General features: G+C 36.1%; 1 protein-coding gene across 1 annotated transcript in view; it reads left to right on the top strand.

The window, feature by feature from the left end:
- LOC145664152 (myrosinase 1-like) overlaps positions 1-17,828 on the top strand; it is a 57,558-nt gene that overhangs the window by 23,349 nt on the left and 16,381 nt on the right. Inside the window, exons 6-8 of the mRNA XM_081730553.1 lie at positions 7,759-7,853; positions 12,952-13,099; positions 14,433-14,581. Of these exons, the coding sequence (XP_081586679.1) occupies positions 7,759-7,853; positions 12,952-13,099; positions 14,433-14,581 (392 nt within the window). The remainder of the gene's footprint in view (positions 1-7,758; positions 7,854-12,951; positions 13,100-14,432; positions 14,582-17,828) is intronic.

Raw genomic sequence — 17,828 nt, 5'->3', positions numbered from 1 at the left:
AACTTGTCTATTCCCGTTGAAATGTGACAAGTGGAGGGGCGGGGATGCTAGTGCGTATTCAGTTCTTGGAATTTTGAAGCAGTGTTCGGTTCTTGGAATGACAAACGAGGATGCTTACTTTCAAGAAGTAGCCAGGTGGAAAGTTATTGTGAATCCTAGTCGTGCGTGATACAGAACTGGTATTTATGTACGTTTCAGTATTTCAAGATGCCGAAAGTTGGTCTTTCTAGATAACAGAAGTTGGAAAAAATTGTGAGTGAGTTCGGGCGTACTGTGTTTTCTACAGACGGTTCTGTACTGTTTTGTAAGTTATGTGAAACCGTGGTTTCCGCTGTAAAGCGTTATTTTGTAACACCATATAAGCACTGTAAAACACAATTCTGCAAGGACACGCAAATCAGCTGGTGAAAAAGTTCAAAATCTTCTTGGAACAGTCACGAATCCCGCTTCGCGCACTAACAGTTTTGCGAGTGATCTGTGTGAAGCTCTAATTAACGCGGACATTCCTTTATGGAAGTTAGAAAATGTTTCCTTTAGAAACTTTCTCGAGAAATACATAAAACAAAAAGTCCCTAGTGAATCATCTTCGAGAAAGATTTACGTTGATAGCGCGTACAGCAGAACTATTGACTACATTCGTAGAAGTGTTGCTGACAAAAATATATGGATTTCAATTGATGAAACTTGCGATATCCTAGGACGTTCCATTGCCAACGTTGGAATTGGAATTTTGGGAGGGCAAGAAAGCACACAAACATTTTTGATTGCATAAGAAGTTCTGGAAAATTTAATGGCACTGCAATTGCACGGGATTTTATAAAATCGCTGAGTATTCTGTGGCCAGAATGTGTAAAATACGATAAGGTCCTTCTTTTTGTCATAGACGGAGCTGCATACATGAAAAGTGCAGCAAAAGCCCTTAAGGTCCTATTCCCACATATGCTTCTTCTCACCTGTCTGACACACGCGCTGCATAGAATTACAAAGGAAGTTCGTTTTCATTCAGAAAGGCAGTGGCGGCGATTGCAGGTTGAAAGTGGGGGGGCAAGACACGAATATTTGTATATCAATGTTAGTTTTCCTGGTTGTTTCTAACACTTTGTTTGACGAAAGGTTGTATAACTAATAGGATACTATCTTTTTCAGTTAAAATACCGTATATCGTATTTCATATTTTATTAAGTAAATTAACAAGAGCAACGCAAGTAGATACTAGCCCTTTGTATTCTTCAACAACGAAGGTGCAAGAAGAGATTTGATTCCTTGCTCATGAACATCTTAAAATTCTATCTGGAAAATTGTGTGATAGATTATTTAATAACAAATTGCAAAATAAATAAATAGAAAGGATAATATTAATAATAGTAATGAATAATGAGGCCTGTTTTGCAAAATTATATTTAAACTAGGGACTAATGAACAACTTACATCTTTAATTCCACACATGCTATTAAATGTATATTATTACTCTTAGAAAGACAGTAAATGCTACAAGCATACGCTACGACATTTAAAGAAATATTTTTGCAGCTTCCCGAAACATGTTCGTTGCCATTAGGTGCAGTTTTCACTTTCTTGAAATACATCAAAACTTAACAAAACTTAGAATGACTCCACACTCCAGTTTTACAAAATAATCCTAAAACTTAGAATTATGTCGAATTTAATAAATTTAATTGTATATACACTCGTACACCCCTTAACACGCAACTTCACTCGTATATTACACTACAAAACAATGGAAAAGGTAGAAGTTGTTTCTTATTACTCTCTTTTTAATCATTTGGCTTGGGATACCTGGGTTCGATTTACGGTGAGAGCTCATGTGGTTTGGAGGTCCCGTTTTATACAGCTTCACTACTACTTAAACTCAAAATCAACTCTTTTTTTAAATCAATATTCCATACTATTAGAAAGAAGAAAAGACATTTTAGGAACTATCGGTTTTTGTGTAATTAAATAATAACTTCTGAAAAACTTTTTTTTTTTTTTTTTTTTTTGCGAAATGTTCTCTTTTAATTAGTTTCAAAGAGCCTGATTAACATATCGAATCTTTGTAAGAAGAAATGAAAGTACACTGGAATTGTTGCGTCCAATAGGTTAATTTTTGGACCGTTTTCTGTGGCAATTGAAACGCAATTCCTGTAGCTTTCTTAAGTCCACCGGAAGAACCAATACGAACTCACGTAACGGCAAATATTATATGAATTTTTTTTTTCTATGAACCAGTAATACATACAAAAATTTTACATTTCCAAATGAAACTATATTCATTAGTGAGTCACTTCAAAAAAGTGGGGGGGCAACTGCCCCCCTTTGCCCCCCCTAATCGCCGCCCATGCAGAAAGGTATTTCTGAAAGCTCCTCGCGAACAAGTGCGTATCGCGAATTAACCCCTGAACTTCCGCTTCCACCACAGCCTGTCTTAATGATATGGGGTACATGGATTACAGCTGTTCTCTATTAAGCTAATAACTTTGAACCCATCAAAAGAATCATTGATACTTTTGATGAGGATGATGTGTCTTCAAAGGTTGTTCAAAGTTTGCTTAAGAAGAATTCCTTGAAAAAGGATTTATTCATTGCAATGTGTCATTATAGTTAAGGTTATTAAATTTTGGGTTTGGGGGACCCAATACTTTTCGAACTTACCGCGTACTGTAAATTCTTCAACACATAATTTTCGGTCTGTGTATTAAATTCATTTGTTCTTTTATTCAAACCAAAATTAATGTGTGAGCTTCGGAATAATCTAGGGAGAATTATATTTCGGGGAATAATTGCTTTATTTATATGTTATTTCACTGTAAACTCTGTATATGGGCAGAGCAGTGACCACTACATCAGAATTGCGTGTGAGAAAGGGTATTGGGTGAAAATGATGGATTATTTTCATTTCGTGGTTGGGCATTCACTAGTAACTGTACATACTAGCTGTTTATTCTGATCGGATGACATAAGTAGTGTTCATGTGGCAAATAATTTCGAATAATTTCGATGTAGCTACAGAACAGAATGACCGTTTCTCCACTTAGTACAGTTTAGATATACGTGTTCAGTTTTACATTTGTAATACTACTGTGCAACTTTGATTTTTTCACGTCACCTTACTAAGCCGAGTTAATTACTGTGCGCCGAGGTGACGAAGTGGATAGGATTGAATAACATAATAAACTTATTACAGTAGAATCTTGTTATACCGTACCAGAGCGTCCAAAATCCCAGTAGCCATAAATTTTCATTTTTTATTTTGAAGATATAGTGTTCGAAATTAGTTGACGCTTCAAGGTTAGCGCCCTTGCGGACTGGTAGTGACAAGTAAGATTTTGGCAAACAATTTACTAATACAAAATTTATTTTATTTATTTTTTTTATTTTGGCAAATCCCTGTAATAATTTTTTTTATATTTATTGACTTTATTCTAGTTTCCATACTTTGCTCGGAACTCTCTGTTCCTGAGGGGTCGGATGATTTTTTATTTAGAAATTCTAAATTAGAGACCACACTGATCTTCCGGTAGGACTAGAGTTTCGAAGGTCTCGGCAGGATACGGCGCGAAGTAGGACTTTCATAAAGCCTCTGTCCTTGTGGAAATCCCGCTGAGGACACAGACAAGTTCGTGGGCTTGGATATATATATATAGGCCACGCATTAAGTGGGACATCTGTTTTGGCATATAAAAGTATATTTGGCTGTGGATTGTTGTATGTCTAAATTTGACTACTTATCTTTGTAGGTTTAGTGTCCTAGCTTATTCGTTTGGCGCGCCGCTGTTTTGCAAAGTTACCAGATGCTATTGCCAAGCTTGAAAAAATGAACAGACTTTCGCTAGTTCTCTGAAAATTTTCAATGATACTCTCAACGATCTGAGTGTTGCACATGGTGACAAGAGCGAGTACATTCGGCGTAAGTGTGATGGTGTTGTAACTGCTAATCCAGATTTGAGAAAATTGAAGGACATCGGTAGTGTTATGGAAGGTGATGCTGATACAACTGTTGACAGTGACATGGATCCTTCCCAAATTACATGTTTCAAGTATGCTCTAGTGACATATGTAGATGTGGAAAGATCATTTTCACATCTAAAGCGAATTCTTTCTGACAGGAGACAAAGTCTTTCCTTTGAAAATCTTAAAAAGATGTTAATAATTTCAGAGAAAAAATATGAAAAACCTTTCGTAAGTGAAAATGAACTGCTAGTGTAGTGTAAAATGACTTCACTTTAGTATTTCTTGTGCTTTGAATGATTGTGCTAATGTAACCGCGTGTGAATAAAATGTGATAGTGTTTTAAGTTATTGTTTCATTGTTACTACTGAAGAATGGCGAATGAATTGTTAGATTTTGTCCCTTCACAGGTTGCGCAAGTTTCCAGAATGTTAAATGGTAAGTACAAAGTGCAAAATGAAACTTTTATTCGATTAGTAAACGAATTATAGTCTATTATAGCTTTTACATATTTTAGTATCTATTTTTTCCACAAAGTTTGTGATTACTTGTTTATGTTATTTTGCCATTTTATCTGCCATTTTTGGGTGTTTATTTTGTAATTTTGCCAGCCATTTTCGGGCCTTTGTTTCGCCATTAATTCCGTGCTTTAAATATAACATCTAAAGTGTACTTTACCTTTCAGGGACTTCTCTTCAAAATTTAGTTTTATGGCAGTTACAGTTTATATATTCTCCTAACCTTTTAAAAAACACACAAAAATTATGAAATTAAAATTAACACAATATGAGAACACGATCTCTATTTTTTTTCCCACATTTGTATTTTAGAGTGCATTTACTTTATACGAAACTAGCAGCGTTCACCCCGCTTCGCTGCGGTCACCCCGGAACGCAATAAACGTTGTTACTTAGATAATTTTTACTTTTTCGCTTTCAAGTGATATGATAAAAACCATAGAAGATTGCAGTAAATGTTAACATTATATCGCCTGTCATTTATGTTAACCCGCCCCGCTTCGCTGCGGTCACCCCGGAACGCAATAAACTTTGTTACTTAGATAATTTTTACTTTTTCGCTTTCAAGTGATATGATAAAAACCATAGTAGATTGCAATAAATGTTAACATTATATCGCCTGTCATTTATGTTAACCCGCCGAGTGACACGGTCATGCGGGTTGCATATAAATACGTTTATTTTTATACCTATGATGAACTAACAAAGGATTTGTACGTTATGGACACTTGAATGGTCAATTATCTCAAGACACTGGTAATTAAAAATTAAAGTGATATGATAAAAACCATCTAGGGTCCAAATCCTAATAACCCCCCAAAAATGAAAGAAATTGGTTCAGCCGTATTAGCGTGATGAGCTAACAAAGGATTTGTGCGTTCTCTTTTATATAATAGATAATACGATTCCCACTTTTCTACACATTTCCACTCTACAAAAAAATCGTTTTTAACGATTTACTCCTTCCCGTAATTAGCTTTACAGTTTATCACAAGATGCCTCTCTTTATGTTTTGGTGTCAGTTTGTGACTCTTGTAGCCAGAAAATGACCTGTCAACGTGAATAAATGTTACTGAACAAACTTTCTAGAGAGAAGCAAGTTTAGTATGTATATTTTGTGGCAAGTTGAAATTTAACCCTATTTTCCCATGTCTTCAGTTGTTTTGTAGTCGGAGTTTCTGGCAATAATATCCGTCAATTTCTTTTCTACACAGCGCCTGAATTTACCAGACACTGACTGGAGCTCGTTCCGAACTTCTTCAATTATAGCTAAGCATTCACTGAGAAACATTTGTCCCATCTCTTGTTTCTGAATTGATGTCGACACGATATTACAATGTAGCTACTTATCATTATCAGATTTCTCTTGGCAATTGTAAGTGAATTTGCTCTGCTGATTGTTGGTTTGCTAATATTATTAGTTCTCCATAAACTAGACATTCTTCCATCCTCTCATGCAAAAAACCGTTCCGTTGCATAGACACATAATTGCATTGAAAATGCAAACTGAAACTGGATTTACTCCATAGTATAAGCATACATATCTAATTAAAAAACGCATAGAATATGCTGAATATGCTCTTAAGCGCTAATATGCTCTAACTTTTGAAATATACATTTATATGTACTACAAAACTTCAAATTTGAGATGTATTATTGCTGTTAGAAACCCGTACCAAATTTACCAGAGATGCATATAAGCAAACATAAGATGCATTTGCATAAAAATCCTATGTCTATTAATTATGCACAATTTCTAGTTAAAGATGCAAGAAGTATATAATCTCGAAATACAAAATTTTCCCGCTGCACTTGATACTAAGCTGAATTTAAAAAAGCTGAATATAAACACGGGAAAGAGAATTCATAAAATACTATGGATATGTATTTACACTCACTTTGTACCTCCATATAATCATAATAAAGCAATTTACGTTGGTAGTCACATTTCTCATTGTGACCTCGAGTTAATATCTGAACAGAACAGTAATTATCAATATCCGAAAACGTCAGAAATTCAAAAGTAACGTTGCTAACTATTTACACAAGTTTACTATATTTGTTCCAATTTTATATTATTTATATGTTCAAATTGCTGAAAACTTTATCACTGACAACGAAATTCTGATTTCAAATTTGAATGGCCTATGTTTAGTTAATGAAATCCAGCCTTATTTTCGAAAATAAAGATGATAAAATTTCGCCTATTTCTGTTAATAAAAGTTTAGCTTAGTTTAGGTTGGGTTGGGTTAGTTTAGTTTGCGTTAGGTTAGGTATAGTTAAGTTACATTATAGCTAACTACTTGCATATTTGTATTCATATTCCCTTATGTGCGCTTCCGGTAAGTACATAGACTATAGTCTCTACTGAATTTTGCATTTCTCATTTCTACAACATGTAGTACGATTTTATTCTTAAGTGACAAAAAAAAAATCAATTACAATTCCGTTACTTCAATTCATTTCTCCTGTAAATATATTTTTTTACGTACTTAGCCCATTTGAATTTACCGGTGTAAATTCCTTTAGAATTACAGTAGAGCGTCCGATTATCCGAAGTAATTGCGGGACATGGGTGTTCGGAAAACTGGTTTGTTCGGATAATCGAACTGTACATGTTTATTTGCCAAAAAGAAGTACTGTACAGTAAATTTATTCATAAAAACAGGCATCTCTTTAAGTATTACAAAGTAACGTACAAAGGCAACTTTAGTAGGAATATATAGTATGTGGTACAGTTTATTAAACAAAAATATGTACATATTACATACGCATTTTGCATGAACAATACACACAGTACACAAAATTAACGTTTGTGTATATTAGTTGTGCACTAACATACAACTGTGCGCGCGAGTACACAGTTCGGTTAAGCGGTCGTTCGGTTGACCGACGTTCGGATAATCGACGCTCTACTGTACTAATTTTCATACCGCAAATAGAACTTTTATAACAAAAGGAGTCACAAAACAATATATGCTATAATTAAATTTTAAAGTACCTCGAAGTTACACTTTTACAGAGACTCCTTTTCTTAAAATAACTCATTGAATCATCCCAAAATAACCAAATTTCTTTAGCGAACCATATTTTACCATCTAAATATTGTTGTAACGAACTATCCAGAATATTCTACGTTAAAATATTTTATTTTGAAACTAATTAATACCTCTACGTTAAAGATTAGAGTAAACCTCGTTGGAAAATTATTACTTAAATCTGAGATGTTTATCTCACTATTTCGTTTATGAAAATAATTTTATTTCTAAAGTCGTTTGTTTGTTTTTCGTAGGTAAATTGGGTATAACTCTTGACTGTGGCTGGTTCATACCCAAGACGAATTCATCAGGAGACATCCAAGCAGTTGAAAATGCTCTTCAATTTAGGGTAATTATCATAGTATTAATGCTATATCCTATGTTAGTCGCAGTGTAGACCTCCTTGATATTGTAGTCTTGTGCAACTGTGTGCATACTTCGAAATCCCACACAGGTCTAGGATCTACGTGCTTTTGTCCCTACATAGTACTTATATAAAATAATTAGCCCTATTTGTGAGTGATATTTGTTGAATTTCAAACCTGAGGGAAAGATTTTCCAAGGGTGTCGATTAAATTCTTCAAATAATAATAGTGATTTAATAGTAAAGGTATCGAAAGGTGAAGTGTATACTAATCGGCAGGTCTTATCGAGCTGAACAAAATGATATGGAAGAGTGAAAATCCTCATGAGTAGTTTTCGAAAAAAATGAGGAAAAGTCATCTTTTTTGTAAATCTAAAATATAATACTGTGCGATAGTCACGCCCCCTATCAAAACGAAACTGATATTGAAAGATATCCTCTCCAAGCTGTTCGTTATGGCACTAACGAGCAGAGCCGTAACTAGAAATCTCAGACAACAATATTGATTTAATAGGGTGCCAATACCTTTTTGGGGCGACGCGTCGTTTACTCGTTTCTAACACCTTTTCTTTCTTCTTGCTAGTTCGGCGCCCTCTTGCTATCAGCGCCCGAAGCCACAGCCCCACTCGCCCCCTATCTACAATTCTGCTAACAAGGGTGACAGTGAACAGTATGATTAAAGAGAGATAGTCAAAAAAGTATGATTAATGTTCACATGGACAAATTAATTTGGCTGTTGATTTTTCCTTATACATTACGTAGGTAATGCAAATAATACATAATAATACTGTTTTGTGTGCGTTTTTCTTTTCTTTCTTTTTTTTATTTGAGAGGTATCAAGTTACAAGATTGACGTCATTTAGCATCATAGTGGTACACTAGTAAAACAAAGTTGAGGTACTAATCTCAGCAGAAATCATGCGATATGCAAGATTGTGAAGCAATTACAGTATTTTGTGATGTTAGACGGAAGAAAAATGGATTTGATGCACGCTTTACTTTGTTCTTCTCCATGTGTTCAGTGACGCTGTTGTTCAGATTTTTGCCACTATACGTAGAAACAGTGTGGTAAAAAAAAAAAAACGTTCTACTTTTGATGGTAGCAGTGTGCACTGTGCGCTAATGCACACATTTTAAGACGATTGTTATTTGTTCTTATAGCTATTGATTCATTCACTATAATACCCATTTGACAACAAAAAGCAATTTAACCCTCGCACTACCTAGGTATTTTTTGTAACCCAGACTACCAAATGGGGTCATTTTGTTTCCACCTGTTGAGATTAAATATATCTCGCAAAAGGAAAAATTAGATAGTCTCACAAAAATCTACAATGACGGAAGTGAACAGCACACAGGATAAGACTAACAGCTATTTATTATAGTCTACTGCCATCTAGGAATGACTAACTAACTAACTCTATGGCCTATGGAACCCGGAGGTTCAATGCCGCGTTCACAAAAGCTCTCCACTGACTTCTATCCTTAGCTAACTGCATCCAGTTTCTACTTTGTATTCCAACCTCTGCGAGATCCATCTTAATATTGTCCTCCCATCTGCGCCTAGGTCTTCCTAATGGTCGTTTTCCGATTGGTATTCTAGCCAAGACTTTGAAAGCGTTTCTACTTTCTTCCATTCTAGCTACATGACCCGCCCACCTAAGCCTCCTAGACTTGACGACCCTAACAATGTTGGGTAGACCATATAAATTATGTAGTTCCTCGTTATGAAGTTTACGCCATTCCCCATTCCCGTTCCTCTTGGGTCCGAATATTCGTCTCAGGATCTTGTTCTCAAATACTTTCAGTCTATGTTCTTCCCTCAGAGTAAGTGACCATGCTTCGCAGCCATACAGAACAACAGGCATAATTATCGTTTTATATATTTTAAGCTTCAAATTCCTCGACAGAATTCGCGACGATAAGAGATTTTGAACTGAATAATAACAGGAATACCCTGTTTTTAGTCGACATTTAATTTCTTCGTGAATATGATTTTCGTCTGTTAATATTGATCCTAGGTATTTGAAAGTATCCACTTTATCAGAAGTATTATTTAATATTTTAACGCATCCATAATTTGCTGTATTCCGGTCCCGACGCACTTCCATGTATTTAGTTTTCTCTTCATTTACTTCTAAACCCATGTCCCTGCAAGCGTTTAATAAGATCTCTGCATTTCTTTCTATTGTTCTCCTATCATCCCCTATTAAATTTACATCATCAGCATATGCCATAACCTGGTGAATACCGTTCAACTCTAGGCCCTGGTTGCTATCTTTGATTCTCCTTATAGCGTATTCCAGAACGAAGTTAAATAATAATGGCGACAACGCATCTCGTTGTTTCAGGCCATTTTCGACGTGAAAGCTCGTGGACAAAAATTTTTCTACCCGGACTTTACTTTGGGATTCATTTAAACGTATCTTAATTAATCTAATTAGCTTTCTAGGAGTGACACTTCTAAATATCAGTCACATTTCCTAACAACGTGAGAGGGGGTACTTTGTGCCCACCAACTTAAAATGGTAAATTTATGAGACACACTAACGCTCAATTTGCATCATCCTAAGATAGACGCTTTAGCTAAACATCTTGAACAATTACACATTTTTTTTTTTACAATTTTAAACAAACGATTACAAGAGTAATTACAAAAACATACTGTGGTAGATACAAAGTAACCCCTCTCCCGTTGGTAGTGCGAGGGTTAAGATAAACTTCTAAAAACTTTAAATTGTTTAACGATAATAATGTCCAACAAATGAGACTTGTACAGAGTATTGATCGATAGATCATAACGAGCTAAATAAAATGATATGTTTGAGGGTAAATTCCCATGCGCAGTTTCTGAGAAAATCCAGAAAAAAATGTTTTTAAGGCGCCAATAGCACTTGCTATCTTTTATTCTACCTTGGAACAAATAGTTTTTTATTTGTCCTTGTTATGGATATGTTTCTCTGTTCTGTATGGTTACGAAACATGGTCGGTTACTCTCAGTTAAGAACATAGACTGAGTTGAGAACAAGATCCTGAGACGAATACTCGGACCAGAACCGGATTAACCCATCTGGAGGCCCCGGGGCAAGAAAAAATATGTGACCCTGCTCACTTCGCCTAATACATTTCTGTGAAAGTACAGTAGGAAAGTTAAGGGAATATGTTTAATATTTTTGGTCATATTTTATTTTATAATGATTGTATCTTCATGATTCTTTTGAGACAGCCAGCTGAGATTTTGATAAGAGTGGAGGCCCCAGTCCACCTGGAGGCCCGGGACTACAGCCCCCCCAAGCCCCACCCATAATCCGGCCCTGCCTCGGGCCCAAGAGGAACGGGAATGGTGAATGGCAGAAACTTCATAACGAGGAACTCTATAATTTATACCGTTTACCAAACATTGTTAGGGTCATCAAATCTAGGAGTCTCAGGTGGGCAGGTCATGTAGCCAGGATGGGAGAAAGTAGAAACGCGTTCAAAGTCTTAACAGGAAATCCAATCGGAAAACGACCATTACGAGGATCTAGGCGCAGATGGGAAGTCAATATTAAGATGGTCTCTCAGAAATAGGAATACAAAGTAGAAACTGGATTTAGTTGGCTAAGGATAGAAGTCGAAGGAGAGCTTTTGTGAATACGGCATTGAACCTCCGGGTTCCATAAGCCATAGAGTTAGTTATGGCCAAGGGCGCCCATGTTGTAGTTTCTAAGGGGGGCAAGTATAAGCGTGGTTTCAAATATAATTTCAAATTTTGCTGTAACTAATGTAAAAATTCTATTGGTTTTCGATATACCCAAGTACAATTTTCTCTTAGGGGGGGCGAGCGCCCCACCTTGCCCTCCCTGATGGGTCCCCTTGGTTATGGCTATATTAAGCAACAGATTGTATCTACTGTTGCCTTCTTTTAACAGTTACCCATATACTTCTGACACTGACACACGTAGTCCTAACAATGACACAATGGAACTTTTAAAATAAATATTTTCTTCCTTGTATAATTATATTGTCCTTCGAACATTTTTCAATGTATGTTAGTCCGAGGGAAATTAAAACATCTAGTGAGATGATGTATATGTAGTTTGTATTACAACTTCTTTAATTTTATTTAAAAATATTTGTTATGTTGAATTTCCTGTTGGCTAACTAGTTAGCACTCACAACTTTGAAAGTGAAGATTTAGGTCCAATACCCAATGGGAGCCCATATGGATCAAATTCAACTTGAAGCTGCAAATCCACTCTTTATATATATTGTCATGTCCTGCATGATTGCATTTACAAACATCCTACATATGCTTCTATTTACAAACTTCAACCATGTGTATCTTAACTACGGTTAACTGCGGCTGCAGACGACAGAGACAACTTCCACACCACTGGTCACCTGACAACGAGGGAACAACAGCGCCACTGCATCACCTGGAGCACCGATATAACCGACGTGATTTCATAAATAGACATCAGTTTCGACTGGTCGAATTCCTTTTCTCGGCTTGCAGTGGAGCCTAGGAAGTACCTCTCCTAAATCCAAAGCCTCTAGTTTGCAGTGGAGCTACTGGTTTCCTTTTCCTTCGGGCTTGCAGTCGAGTCTTGTGGGAACCTTTACCTCTCTCTGTGCTTGCAGTTGAGCATAGAGAGATTCCTCTTTCACAAAACTCCGACCGAGCTTGCAGAGGAGCTTTGTCGGGACTCCATAGCCCCTCTCTGCTTGCAGTGAAGCAGCTAGTATCCTACCCCTGTTCACATAACTTGCTTCGTGAAAATTCCTTCCTGAGACCGTTAGGCTCAAGGAGCATTTACTTAACCCAAACATTAATACAATTTTGTATCTATTTTTGTATTATAGTAGAATTTTGTAATAAAAAGCGGTAGTGGGAGAAATGTACTGTAATTTGCTTTAACTATGCTCTACCAACACCTGCCCAAGCAGAACTTAAAAATATTATTTCTCTGCAGAAAAAGAAGAAGTAACTAAAGACAAACTAAGTCTAAACCAAAATTATTAACTCCTTGAAGTTAATACTGTGTAAAACATATCTTGCTACTTTGAATTCCAATACAACAAGATTTGTATTCTGTTGCAGATTGGTTGGTTTGCACATCCTATCTTCAGCGCAGAAGGTGATTATCCACCGCTCATGAGGAGACTTGTCGATCAGTATAGCAAAGAAGAAGGTAGACCTCGTTCAAGGCTGCCTAATTTTACGGCTGAAGAAGTGGAGTACATCCGAGGTACGTGATCAAATTATTTTATATTTAAAACTTACGGTAACTTACTTAAAGAAGCTGACTAACAAAAGAAGTTTTTCAAGATATCCAAAGACTGTAAAAATGAAAATTGAAATGGAAATCAGGACATCCAAAGATTGTAACAATGAAACTCGGAAGATCAGGGTATCCAAAGATTGTAACAATGAAAATCTGGAAATCTTGAAGTGCAATAGGAAGTTTCTGCGGTATAAAGTGCATTTTCGAGTATCTTTAGATCTCTTGCATATATATGAAATCGTAATCAGGTTTGGATGCAATAAACTGACATCTCGCTGCAACGTAAACTAGAACAAAGTATAGCAAAGATGTCCAAAATAAATCTTGCTGATGACAGCAGCATGTGGGACAAAGGAGTTGAAGAGGTCAACAGTGTTCTTTTATCCTTGATTATCTTTAAGTTTCTCAGTAACTTGCCAGTGAAACATCGGTATAGGAAAAGGGGTTCCTGTAAACAAGCAATGTTTCTTTTAGACATACTTCTAGGGAGGCATTGCCCCACCGGAATCGGACAACCAACCCTGCCCTGGATCTAAAGTAAATTAATTCACGATTGCATGTTACATTTTTGTGCATAGCATGTCCTTAGCACAAAGTGTCTCAGTGCATTTTGATTTTTTTTTTCACTTCTGGGAGAAAAGCTTCTGTAAGAGAACATGAGTAGAAGTACGGTGTTTTCATTTCTTGGATCTCAACGAACCCCGCCATTGTACGAAATACGACTTTTCACCCTGTAAAATTTCAGACATCTTGATAAATTACTACTACTACTACTACTACTACTACTACTACTACTACTACTACTACTACTACTACTACTAATAATAATAATAATAATAATAATAATAATAATAATAATAATAATAATAATAACAACAACAACAACAACAATAACAATAATAATAAACTGTGAAACATTTCCAGGTAACGAGGTAACCCAGGTAAGGGGATACAAACAACCCGTCTAAAAGTCTGCCCTTTTACGAAAAAAAAAAAAAAAAAAACAAGATCTATTGGAAACATCACAACTTTACAAAGATTCAGTACTTTTTTTTAAATGTTTGCAATGATTCTATTAAAGTGGTTTTATACAAAACCTGAACACGTCTATACCAAATAATCCGAAACACTTTACCGTTTACATTAATTTGTTTTTGTGTTTTTATTACGATTGTTATTTCTTTTTTCACATTTCAGCACAATGTTCTATTTTTTCAAGGAAAGCCTGTTTTAAAAATATCAATTTTTGTTTTATCTTATTTAGTTGATATTCATAATTGTAATTTCTTGTTCATAGGTACTGCCGACTTTCTAGGGCTTAATCATTATACGACGAGCATAACAGAGGAAGGACAAGATGGACCTAAACCTTCGCTTCAGAGTGATCAGTCAAATATACAAAGCGCTGATCCTTCATGGCCATCTTCATCTATATCGTGGTTGAAGGTTAGTGATGTTTCACATTGCATGGAGAAACACGAGATGTTACGTTTTGGAGAATAGAACTATCTTTTCTTTAGTACTTTAACAACAATATCAAAATTTTAGTTCATTCATATATAAAGAAAATTTTATGCATTGAGATATATTTTTCTTATTTAATGGTTCTATAGCAATAATTCTAGTCTTAAAAATATCAGAAATTTTATATTTTATGCTCTCTTATTTGCATTATCGATGGAGTACTTTTTAACAAGTTTGATTTACCAAAATCTCCTTTGTATATTTACTCTGTCCGTCCGTGTTCATCCGGGAGGCACAAAGTCTCAGAAACTAGTTAGTTGGTAGATCACTATTAATTTTGGCCAGTGTGTATAGCAGGCCTTCGATTCACTCCGAAAAATAACGAGAATATAATATATTCCACAAAATCTCATGGCTTAAACCAGTTATAATTTTCTGTCTTGTTGGAAGATTTAGAAAGTGTATGTTCTGGGGTTCCCTTTTACATGCAGAAGCACACTGAGCATTCTGTTGTACGGTTCTCGAAAGGTTCTGGATCTTGAGCGATGAAATTCACAACTTTTCTTTTTTTGGAAATCAAAGAACAAAATACCAGTTTACTGCCGGATTCTTTGTGATTACTAGATCTTTCAGATTTGAATATGAAATTAAAGTGAAAAGATATAATTATTACAAACATGAATAATTAGGTAAAAATATTCGAATGCCAGTTACTGCTTTGGAAGAAACAGTTAACCAAAACCAATACCATGACACACTTCTTAGCTGGTGCAATCTACAAAACAAGTTCAATGGAGCCTGTTTTATATAAAACGTTTGTCGAGAAACTTTAGCTTTAGAAGATTAAATTCAAAGAGATGTTCTGCGATATTAGATCTAGCGAAGATGAGCTCTTTCTAATTTCTGCCATTGTTTTCAACCAACATTCAAAAACTGCCAGGATGTAATTAATAGAAATTCAGTGCAACTTAACTCTAAAGTAAAAACTCAGTAAAATATTTATCCCCAAATTTTACAAACATTTGTCTACGCATATCCCAGAAGGCTATACATTTGTATAGTATGTGATTTTCATTTCGAGTAGTCCGTATCAGGGAACAACTGTTTTCATTTTTGAAAACGAACAAGCCTGAAATTCAGGCCAACATTCTCTGATTTCTGTTCTTAAAATATCTAGTGCGACCACCTTGCCTTCAGATAATCAAAACCTGATTGTAGAAGAAAGTCAGATGACTGGAAATAAGCAATAGGCATTCATCCACTGCCTTAATTTCCGTATGATCTTTCTATTTCTTTCTTAATAACTACAGTATTAGGTAAAATTTTATGTAGAGGATTGGAACTTTAATAGTGGCAACCATTTATTTAAAACTGATAAAAAATTGTACATGTTACAAAGGTTTACAGTCCTTCAATTTATTTTGTGTAACCCGTTGCCAAAGTCGTGGAAGTCGATAGATATTTGTAGCAGTATCTATTGTGTTGATAGTTCTAATGGACTGGTCTACTGAGCAGTTCTGAAACGAATGCCACGAAGAGATTCCTTCATCTTAGGAATGAAGACAAAATCACAAGGGCTTAAGTCGGGAGGGTAGGGTGAATGATACAGCAGCTCTCACCCCCATCGATCGAAGAAATCAGTCACACTTTGCGCTGTATGCTCCCGACCGTTGTTCAACGAAATGGTGAGTGGGTTCTGGAAAAAGGTCCCCGCTTCCTTCTCAAGACTGGTTCTAAGCTGTGTTCCAGAAAGAAACAAAAATACTGTGCATTGACAGTCTGATGTTTGGAAGCGGTACCATCCCAATCGTACATGATAATCATCATAAGTTTTACATTGCTGGGGTTTTGACGAACTTTCGATTTGGTGACCCATAATGATGTTATTCGTTTGATTGGTGTTTCATTTGTAACAGGTATAATTTGTCCCATGTTTCATCCAGTATAATGATAAAGCGTAAGAAAGCCTCTCCTTCCCGCTTGTAGCGTTCCAAGTGGCTACAAACAGCATCGTATCGTAGACATTTCTGCATTCCCATCAACGTATGCGGAACCCATCATGATGCAATTTTTCTGATGCCCAAATGTTTCTTCAGAATATGGAGAACAATTGTATGCGCTAATCCTGTCTTGGGCTAGCTCACGAATAGTATGACATCGTTCAGTGTCCAGTAATTCGATAAAAGCATCCACGTCTTCTTCACTGACACAGGGACTACCAGGCTGTTGCATACCATCCTTCCTTGAAGATTTCTACCCACATTGCCACTGTTTTGTAAGGGAATGCATATTCTCAGCAAGCCTCTTGAAAACTTTGATGACATCCTCGTAGCCCTACTGTGCGGGCTCTGGCACATAATTTTTTGTACAACCCCGGTGTACTTGTTTCGAAAACATCGTGAAAACAATCACCTTGCCTTACACTGTCTGTGTACGTGTATGTGTGTGTGTGCGTGTGTGTGTGTGTTTGTGTAACATAGACCAGCTACTACACGAGACTCTGTTCTTCACGTTTCTTGCCCTTGCGTATGACGTCGAAAGGAAGGGAAGGTATGTAACTAACATGCGGCACGACACGAAAGACATTATTTGATTTCGTTGCGTAGGATCTCTTAAGCAGTGTTGCCAAGTTCCAATCCTCGTGTTTACTTATGTTTTAAATACATCATCATTAAGTAGGAAAATTGACATTTTTTCCTTACTGCCCACACTCCTATGTTCTGATGATTATTTAGCCCACTTTAGATTTGGGGTTTGACACGGCTGGTGTAGAGGATCGAAAGTCGGAAAGTCGAAGATCGAGTTCGTTGATGGAGGTGATCCGTTCATCGGAACTGACATTACTCAATCATTTCCGAGTTTAACATTGATCATTGTAGAGCAAAAGTAGGAAAATACAGGCTGGCCCAGAAGTAGGTATACAGTTCTACGAAGTATGACATATTAGTTAATTAAGGTAATTAGTTTGTTTGCCTCTGTTTGTTCTAGGCATAATGTATGAGTGAAAAGAGATTAAAAACAATTAATAAAGAAACTGTACGTCACTGCTTGCATGGATAACAATAAGTAAATTATATAAAATGCCATTAGATGGTCAGTACGGGACTATATACCTACTTTTGGGCCACCCTGTACAGTGAGAAGCGGTTTTCTGTAATCAATTACACATTCCAAGAATACATTCTATCTTCTCTCTAGTCCAGCGTTTCCCAACCGGTGTGCCGCGGCA

Source organism: Thermobia domestica, chromosome 11 (assembly GCF_964235325.1).
Source record: "Thermobia domestica chromosome 11, izTheDome1.hap1.1, whole genome shotgun sequence".
NCBI lineage: Eukaryota > Metazoa > Arthropoda > Insecta > Zygentoma > Lepismatidae > Thermobia > Thermobia domestica.
The sequence above is the reverse complement of the archived record's forward strand: the minus strand, read 5'-3'. Positions and strand labels throughout refer to the sequence as shown.